Here is a 10,274-nt window from a genome sequence, read left to right on the forward strand (position 1 = left end):
AGTTGTCTAATGACTCTGCCATAGCAGGCCTCATCAAAGTTGAGGATGACCCAGAGTACAGATAGTGGCCTGGTGCCAGCAGAATCATCTCCTGATCAATGCAGGGAAAACCAAGGAGCTGGTGATGGATTTCAGATCCACCACACCAACACTAGTGAACATCCAGGGAACTAGCATTGAGATAATGGACTCTTATAAGTACCTGGGTGTACCCCTACCTGAACAATAATCTGGACTGGCGTCACAACGCTGATACTCTTTACTAGAAAAATCAGAGCAGACTACTTGCTGAGAAAACAGATCTTTTGGAGTGCAGGGTGTGCTCCTGAAGAGCTTTTTCGACTCTATGGTGGCGTCAGCCATCTTCTGTGGTGTTGTCTGCTGGAACAGCAGCTTATCTACAGCTGAGAGGAAGTGGTTGGATAAGCTCATCAGGAAGGCCAGCTCTGTTCTAGGATGCCCCCTCGACCCACTGCAGGTGGTAGGAGGCAGAAGAACTCTGGCCAAAATAAATCAATCTTGGACAACGTCTCCCACCCCATGTATGAATCTGTTGCAGACCTGGAGAGCTCCTTCAGTGACAGACTGCTGCATCCTAGCTGCACAAAGGAGCGCTATCACAGATCCTTCCTCCCAGCAGCTGTTAGACTTTGTATCTATCACTGATCCCAATGAACACAATAAGTTGTTTGCGTCACTGCTGTTATTTGTACAGTTTTTCAGTGTTCTGTAAATACTTTCTCGTTGTTGTTTTTAAGCACTTTTCACAGCACTATCACTGATTCTGTAAAAAAAAACAACCAAAACCCCAAAAACATCCTACTCAGCTGCACATTTCTTTGAGTCTGAGTATATTTTTAATAACTATACAGTATTGTTTTTGTTACGTTGTAAATTTGCCATGTGCTGTCCATTTGTTTTATTTTATATTCTTTACTTTTGTGAGAATCTGTATCTGCCTGTCACTTTGGTGCTGGAACATGTGAATTCCCCAATTAGGGACAATAAAGGATATTTCTATTTCAGTAACGTTGCCCAAAGGTCAATAAAGAAATGCTTGTTGAACTTGACCTCTGAGTAAAATTCTTGCGACCTTAATGGCCATAGACTACAGGTGAACTCACTGACTAGTTGCTTGATAGTTACTTCATATTTTATTGATCTGATCTTATATGATAATGTTTTCATTTATCAGATGATCGCAGGTGTTACTTTCATAAACAGAAAAGTGTCAGTCATAAACTCGCATTTCAGGATTAATCCAGTAGAGAAGAATTACTCAAGATAAAGAGATGCAACTCTAATGATGTTGCTCAGGGTGACATGGTTTTTATGACACTTACATAGCTAGTCTATGAAAAAAAGACTACAGTATGGTTTTCCATACTTTTGTTTTCCATCAGTCTAATGTTGATTCTAAATATTACAATAATCATATTTTGTGTAGGTCACCTATTATTTCCCAAAAAAATATCCCAGATTAATGTATTAATTTATGTAACATCTTTACACATTGACTTTAAATTATAATTGAATCTGCAAAATTGAAATGTACTTAATTTTTTTAAGTACAATCAGTGAGGTGGGCTTTTGTTTTTATTTTTTTTTAATCAAACAGTTGTTTTACATTCACCGTTGCAAAATTCAGCATGATCTCATTCATTAAGTCATCCATGTACATTTAATAGTACTATCATAAAAATCTTTATTGTGGAAAAGAAAACAAACAAACAAAAACCCCAATATGTGTTCCGTTACATCAATTAATGATCAAAATAGAGCAAACACACCTCACTTCACTCCACTAAATCAGAACGTAAAAATTCCTCAATAACACCGTAACGCACAAACTCTTTTTCTCTTGTGTTTTCCCCCCCTTCACGTGTTTTATCTAAACCCTTGTAAATCTTGGTTTTTCAGGTTCTTTATACTGAATGTGCTTGGAAATTGTACAACTACTTTTGACTTTGGCAATATCACAAACATGGAATCAGAAGTTTTACTTCAATGCTTTTAGTAACAACACAGGTCATACAGAAGAAATGGAAACTACAATTCGTAAGACCAAAAAGTTAAGTAAAATTTGGTCATTGAATTATTTGCAGTCTCAGTCGCTTTCTCATTGTAAAGGTGAACTCTTAGTTGGAATCATTATTCTTGACTCCATACTTCGCAACAAAGGCACTGAGGACAGACAGAAAGACAGTTAGAAAATGATGTACTGAAAATTACAATTGTAATAATAAACAAACAGGAAAGCAAACAACAAACATACAGCTCTTAAAATTCTTCAAGCTGGGCAGTATCATTTTATAATTTGATGCTCACACTGCTTAAGTCTCATATTACCATGGATGGCCAATAAATTAAGATTTTTTTTAAATTATTATTATTACCGCAACCCTTTCATCTCCATCACTAACAACAATGGGGGAGGGGAGGCAGCATTATATAATTTTCTGATTTTGTGGCAAACATTTAAAGAAAACACTGAAGGTTTACTTTAGCCCTACTTCAAAGAAATACAGATTTCAGATCCAGTACACCGACCACATTAAACGTTTCAGCAGAAAATTGTTGGTAGGCAACTATGATTAAAAGAGTTTTGTGATCTACGAGTCTCAACTTTGCTCAATATAATTGCAGGTAAAAATAATCAATGAGGTATAAAGTAGCCCTGACAAAATCATTTTTCTTTTTTAAGGCATCTGGGCGAAGCATTTCTTTCTTACCTGTATAATACACGTTTACGTCCCATCCTTCTTTCCGCCAGGCAGAGTTTCTTGTCTCCTCTCGGGACTGGAGGCTCTCATAAGCTATGAAAAGACGGCAAAGAAAAAAGAAATTCCAATGAAAAAAGCAAAGCCAAAAAACTCCACCACACATATTATATTGCATTATGTGTGGATAAAATTTACAGTCACTGGCACCTTCGTTAGTTAAACCTTGCTAACATCAGGCCAAATCTCTTTTGCCATCAGAACTCAATTCTTAACCACACAGATTCAACCAGGTGCTGGAAACATTCCTTCGAGATTTTGATCCATTTTCACATAATAGGATCGCACTGTTACTGCAAATTCATTGGCTGCACATGCGGTACATGATGTGAATCTCCTGTTCTACCACATTTCAGGTAAGAACATGTAGTTCGTGGGTCACATATGGGTCAATTTGATCATAAATGTCAGACCACAATTAAATAATAACGTAAAAAAGCCACCCAAACATTTCTTCCCGTATGTTTTGAGTTTCAAGTATTAGTACATTCTGTCTATCAGTGAATAAAACAGCCCAACATGTCTTATGGAAAATATTTGCAATTACAACAATATGTCTCAGTATTTCCTCATGCTCTTGTCATTTCAAAGAAACACACTGACATAGCTCTTTGGCTGAATGCCCTTACTTCATTGAGATAATACAGGCTTCAAAAATGTGTGAAATTTATGATTCAAGCCCAGAGGCTTGATATTTTTAATATCATCTGAACCAGAGTTCAGATGATATCAAAAATATGGACAACCACTCATAAAACACCTTTAATACTTTGATTGACTCGCAATATAATGCTTCCTGTTCCAAGATGCAATCAAAAGTCCAAATGTTATGTCGAGTGTAAAATCATCCTTTGTTGATGTTTGACACACCTGGCTTATGTTGGAACCGTAACACTGAGCTTTAGTAATTCATTAGAATACAGAATGTATACAGGAGCATTCAGCTATCTGAAATTCAGCCAGACCAAACTTGTCAGACATTTTAACATACAGCAGTCAATCACCTCATCTTACAGGCATGTTTTAAGTGTAGAGTGCTTAATTACTCACCCCACAAGTGATGAACAACATAGAGTTGGCCAATCTGTGTGAAGAAACCGCCTACTGCCTCATTGTTTTCTTGTCTATGTTTGATTGCCCTCGCCCTGTTACAAAACATTATCTTATTTAGTATAAAGATCACTGAAACACTTCTGATATTTTCACTTCCACTGGAAGAGATTCAGACAAATGACATATGTTTAAATAAATTCAACGTGTCTCACCAGCGATTGCCCCATTCAATCATGGTTCCTGGCTGAAGCACAAGTAAAATATTAATTAGAATCATACCACCATCATATTTCCATAGAACTGAAAGACTGAAAGCACTATTTATCTATTATTCATAGCTACGTGTTTTTTTAACTGATCAGAGAACTCTGGGTGTCACAAGCCTGCATGCAAGAAGAACCGGAGCATTGAGTAAACAGATTTTTATCATAGCTGTTTTTGAACTTCTCTCCACTTGTGACACTCTTCAATTCAGTGAGTCAGGTCTGAATAAGTGAGCTGAAATTACGCAGGAAACCTTGGAACGGGGAAAATTGTAGAATAGGCCAGAGGTGAAAAAAACATGACTACTTCAAACAGATGAGAATTGCATTACTTGTTCAAGACAACAAGCAGCTGAAAATGCTAGTTATGTAATGATTTTATAAAAACTGTACAGACAGTTATACAGGATTACCAAAGTTATATTATTACTGTTTACTGAATGAACAGTACATACGCTAATACATCTAGATTTTGTTAAATGTAGATCCAGAACTAGCAGGATGAATTCTGAAGCGCATAGAGCTGTTCAGATTCAAATAAATGCAACAGAACAGGCCTGACAGCACTTCACTGTGCAAATGGATTATGATCAACCAAATAATTTCTCAAGTTAATGTGATGGGATATTGTTAAAGGGCTGAGTCAGCCACCTAATCTCTAAACAATATTGCAAGCTTTTTAGTTACTGAAGATAAAAGTGAAGCTAGGGAAAAGAAACAGACGGCTGTGTCAGTTTTTCTACAAATCAAATAGAATTTATGGTGTATCGCTCACATACATTCAAGTTATGCATTTTTAGAATGTTTAGCATAAATAGATACCTTAAGGTAATAGGTGCGCATTTCATAGAGGTTTGGTCCTTGTCTGGGAAGGGGTTCATTCCAGAAACTGAACTCCAGAAGAAGTTCATTTCGTCTTGAAAGCAGCATTTTGGCCCTCTCCTTACGAAACTCTAAGTACTCCTAAAAAGGGATGAAATGTTTGTTTTTAACCCTAAGTGAATATTAATATTATTTTTGATTAATTTTGTATCTTAAAAAACAAACAAACAAAAAACCCAGCACCTCTGAAATGCCTTTCCTCCACAGAAACGGCACATTAACGTTTAAAGAAAATTCTTACAGAAAAAAAACAAAATAAGCAATTTTCCCCTGGAGAATCTAAGGCCTTGTATGTATTATATGCAATGTAGACTGAATAAGAGATGATTAAAAAGGTCACAGCTTGCCTTGTTGGTTCTCAACTTCTGCAGACAATCAGTCAAAGCTGGGTAGCCTCCTCTGTATCGCCACAGATGCACTGCAGAAAAACAACAGCAGATGTCACTGTAGCACTGCATAAGGTCTGACGCCACCCACACAACTAAGAGATATAGAACCTCCATCACCATGCAATCACTTTTTTTAGTTACAGACTGCCTTTATGTATACGATACCCTTAAATGATCACGTTAATATATTATATATGCAGAAGGTGAAGTGCTGGTTGTGAGTCATCAGGTAGCATTTGTGTGTCTGCAAAGCTCTGCAAAAAGTCAGCCACTGAAATAATGTGTTTTATGGGAACTTGACACAGAAAAAAAAAATATGTCCAACCATCTACACGCAGCAGCAGTGATCAGTCCAAGGTGTTTTTTGCATTTACTGCTTACCAGCCTGATCCTGTTCTCCATACCAGGTATTCCAGCTTCCAACTACCTCGCACGGGTAGTCCTGGTCCTCGTGAAGCCTTTTCTGCACTTCAGCCCTAAAGCCAGCAAAAAATGAATAAAAAAATACAAGTTAATGAAGGTGTATGCTGTTTGGACATGCTCTCACTTTATCTTAAAAACCAACTAGAGGGCAGTCGGGAAGAATAAAAATCCATACAAGATATAAACTCAGCTGTATTTTCACTTCATTTTTTCACAATTAAATACATTTATATCATTAGTTAATACTTTGTTCAAACCATATCTTGATTTATTGACCCAGCACACTTTCTATTGCACTACTGAAAGAAACCCAAAGAAAGTAAAGCACTGAAAAACGTAACTTGACTGAAAAACGTAACTTGACTGACAGAGATGCAGGAAATGTTTCAAATGTATCAGTAAAAACACTTACTCCAGACTGTTGTATGCTTCTAGGCATTCTGGTTTGACGTTATGAACTGAAAAAGAAAAAAGGCAGAGAGAAACCCATCAGAAATGGATGCATTTAAAAAAAATAAAAAATAAAAGCAACATTCAAATTCTTCAACAAAGTAATTTCACACTCCGATTCAGCAAAGACTTGATATACAAAACTGATTCACTTGCAATAGGTTATAGGCAACGGCTGATAGAGTGTTCAAATTGAAATCCCTGTGCGGTGTGATGTACGCAACACAAAAGATCAAAGCCCCGAGAGAATGATAGATTTCTGTTCGAGAGACAGAAACGGTTACCTCGGCAGACTAAAAGAAAACCAGACAAATTGTTCAGATGTCACTAAAGTTTACAGGCATGAGACATCATCTTATCTTAGAATTACTTGTTGCTGTCAGTGTTTTGTGTATGCATAAGCTGTTGCAGTGGAGCCCCATTTTAATCTCTCATGTTGTTTTCAGTTTTCTCTCAGGTCATAAGGCCTTTCATTTAAATGATTTATTTCACTTTTGAGACACATATACAGGTTCCATGTCACAATAATGTGATGTAAGTGTATCGCAGGCACTTGTCTTTGGCCTTCTGTAACCCAACACTTACAGAAACTAAACCCTTGCTTTTATGTAAGTAAAAGGGTGTAGGCCTACATTGAATCTTATACAAGTTGCTGGTCTCCTTCTTTGAAAGCAGGTTGGAGTGAGCATCTTTTCTGGCATCGACTTTGTGCACAAATAAGGATCGGAACCAGCCTTTGTCGCTGCTCTCTGAAAACCTCCTACACAGAAACAAGATGAAAGAAAGTTTCACAAAAGCTCGGAGCAAAAACATAAAAACCCAGAAGTTGTCAATATAAAAAAGAAAAACTTAAAAAGGAACATGGAGATGTGCATGACATATGGGCTAAAAGATAGTCATGCTAATATTCTTTGATATGAAAAATATGCATACTATATGAGTGAGTGGGCTGAATGCCACAGCTTGTGTCTTCAACCATAAAACTTTTTTATTTCACCCACTCTGGAGTGGATAAAGGGGGAATATTTTTCACTTTAGAACTATTGTAACTATCCAAGAGGCTCCAAATGGTATTTGAATATTAACCTAGCCGTTTCTTGCCCCACATAGCAGAGAAGTAAAACTTCAATCTGTTAAAGCTGTACTTTTAGAAGGTGTTCCAATGAAAAGAAGAGAATAAGTACAGGTGATATGAATTATTCCAAACAGTAAAACAGCAATTCTATTAAGAAAAGTGACCGTAAAATTGACAAACATACTTAAACTCAGCTGTATTTGAAATTCATTCTTCATAATTCTTTATAAAACTTACAATTTTAATACAATGTCACATTAACCTCAAATCCTGGATTTGTCTCATACTGTATGGCTGGTGTATCCCCACTAATGGATTAGGGAGCCATATTATGTTTCAAGTTAGTACTTGCAAAGTCATCTGCTGAGTCTTTTGCTTTATTTCGTCATTCTAAAGTCCTAAAACTTTCAAGGTCAGTGGGACGTTTCTTTTAATAACCCCATGGGCCAATGGCTTTAATTGGGAGCTATAATTAAAAATGCATTTCCCATGGCACCCTATCAACAATAACAAAGCATATAATAAGCCAAAGACTTGTTTTCTGAATAACATTTCAGTCAGTGACAGAACAAATGCGTACTGGATGGAGGCACAAAAAATATGGTAACCTGTTGACCCACTTTGTGTGGAACTGCACAACATTTTCATCCCTTGTTCCCCATCCCATATAGTGAGACAACATTTTCATTGGCTCTAAAATTCTAAAATCAATACCGCAGGACAGATAATTTCTAAAATCTGGCTGTTATTGAATGGTTCTGATAAAGGCTGTCATCGTGGGTCTTGTGGAGTTGTGTGACCAAAGGTAGAAACTTGCAAGTAGCCACAAAGTTTGGGTGGATAAGGCTAAAATGACCAAGAATAAAAGGAAATGCAATTATAATGTTACAGAAATTTCTGAATTTCCCCCCTAGACAATACAGAAACATATCTAATATTTAAAAACTGTTTTAAAGGCTATACACAAAAGTACAAAGATAACGTAAGGTTAAACTTTAGATCCTTTTTATGCTCATTATATTAACTTAGCAAAGGAGTTTGGAAAGTTGCACTGACATGAAATATTTAAATCATATGCTAAATAAAAGTTGACCAGATCCCACAAAACTAAATGTGGTAAAACATTGTGTTTGTGTGGGACAATGTGGGACATGTCAGCAATGTTGGGGAAATAGTTGGAATTTTCCATATCCAACTTAAGCATGCATGCATATTATTAATCTCTGTTATTAATCTCTGTCTCTCTTCCACAGCATGTCTTTATCCTGTTTTCCTTCTCTCACCCCAACCGGTCGCAGCAGATGGCCCCGCCCCTCCCTGAGCCTGGTTCTGCCGGAGGTTTCTTCCTGTTAAAAGGGACTTTTTCCTTCCCACTGTCGCCAAAGTGCTTGCTCATAGGGGGTCATATGATTGTTGGGTTTTTCTCTGTATTTATTATTGTGCGATCTACTGTACAATATAAAGCGCCTTGAGGCGACTTTTGTTGTGATTTGACGCTATATAAATAAAATTGAATTGAATTGAATTGAATTGAATCAACTGTGCAGGTATCCCGCTTTGCTTTTAGCATGTAAAAGCTGAACAAATTACATTTAAATGCGAACTTTCCTACTTCTTTCTAAGTAAATACAATAGGGGATTACAGCTGAAGTTTGTTCTTATGCCTCATGCTTTATATACTCTTGCGTTCTCTTTTAATTTAATAGTTATTTCCGCGGCTGCTCTATCTGGTAATGATCATTGGATTTCAGTAAGTTTTTGAGCAATATCTGATAATTTTAGCCAATTATGACACACACATGCTCTGTCACAACACGCCATATTTTCTCTTGTTTAAGACAAACAAACAAACAAAAAAATCGCATCCAGACAAACACTGTATTTGCCAGAATAAACTGTCACTTCATTTTCTTTGTGGTACTTTCCACCATATTTACCAAAATCAGCAAAGCTTAGGATTTCTCAGTGCGGCACTGGCTCAATATGTGGGACAATGGATTAAAAAGAAAAAAAGAAAAGGGGAGAGCTGTGCTGTCCAACATAAACAGAGACATCTGATCATCCTACTCTCAGACGAGTACGTGTCATACACAACATGCTATCGGCCCCATGTTCAGTTTGTTGGGACCCAGTTATCCTAGTGGTGGTTACGTAACCCTATAGAGGCAAAAAAGTTCAGACAGGGCAAAGTTCAGAGGTCCTCCAAGTGATCAAAACATGTTTGAAAAACAGTGTGTTTTCTTATATAAAAGTATCATAGGAACATAATGTAGAGATACAATATATCCATATGCAATATGCCTGAAAACATTTACACATGAGCAAAACATAAAAAAGATATCGAATAGCGAAAAAAATGTTTAAACCGTATGCCATTTGCTGCTTTAACAATTCATTTATTTAAATGGGTCTACATGTTTTCCTTTATCTGCAAAAACTGGTTTACCTACTGGCTCCGTGCAGATTGACAGAAATAGCTTACCTGTATAGCAAATATCCTTTAGCCTGAACAGACCTAGTTGTCGCCATGTTCTTCTTTCCAGCAAAAAGTTTCTTTGACACGCAAACAACTTGTGCTGGTTAATGTTTACCTATGTGTGTGTGTGATGTGACCGCTAGTCACGTTAACCTAGTCAGCTAGCCACAGATTGAAAAACGCACGTGAAAGAGCGAGCCAGCGCACATGCACAATCGATCAGACCCAATTAGTTGATCCTACGTCACACGTTACGTTTTTAATCCAAAAGTTCAGTTTTATCTAATATCCAGTAGATCAGCGTATGTTGTGCTTTAAATATATGCGTTTAAATGAAGAACTAAACGCGTACAATAGTCACAAGACAGCCTGAAGTTTATAATTATTGAGGTACGTATCTTCCCTGTATTTCAGGATTATTAAAAATGAAATATAAATTACACCAGTCACTTTGTTTGGTACACCTTGATGGTAGAAATGGTC

General features: G+C 36.8%; 1 protein-coding gene across 1 annotated transcript; it reads right to left on the minus strand.

The window, feature by feature from the left end:
* Positions 1-1,688: 1,688 nt before the first annotated feature.
* On the minus strand, positions 1,689-10,034 carry nipsnap1 (nipsnap homolog 1 (C. elegans)). The gene is made up of 10 exons (XM_005473612.4): positions 9,798-10,034; positions 6,873-7,000; positions 6,203-6,248; positions 5,749-5,843; positions 5,326-5,396; positions 4,919-5,059; positions 4,046-4,077; positions 3,831-3,925; positions 2,733-2,816; positions 1,689-2,184 (listed from the first exon to the last, which is right to left on the minus strand). Exons 1-10 carry the CDS (start codon positions 9,842-9,844, stop codon positions 2,120-2,122), a joined length of 804 nt encoding a protein of 267 aa, XP_005473669.1. The 5' UTR covers positions 9,845-10,034; the 3' UTR covers positions 1,689-2,119.
* Positions 10,035-10,274: the final 240 nt, after the last annotated feature.

The sequence above is a fragment of the Oreochromis niloticus genome, linkage group LG12 (genome assembly GCF_001858045.2).
Source record: "Oreochromis niloticus isolate F11D_XX linkage group LG12, O_niloticus_UMD_NMBU, whole genome shotgun sequence".
In the NCBI taxonomy this organism is placed as follows: domain Eukaryota; kingdom Metazoa; phylum Chordata; class Actinopteri; order Cichliformes; family Cichlidae; genus Oreochromis; species Oreochromis niloticus.

Excerpts from the sequence above, each read along its gene's own strand:
- nipsnap1 (XM_005473612.4), bottom strand. The coding sequence starts at position 9,844 with ATGGCGACAACTAGGTCTGTTCAGGCTAAAGGATATTTGCTATACAG. Across the intron at positions 5,844-6,202 it reads GAAGCATACAACAGTCTGGA|GGCTGAAGTGCAGAAAAGGC; the intron begins GTAAGTGTTTTT and ends TGCTGGCTTTAG. Across the intron at positions 2,817-3,830 it reads TGTTGTTCATCACTTGTGGG|CTTATGAGAGCCTCCAGTCC; the intron begins GTGAGTAATTAA and ends GTCTTTTCATAG.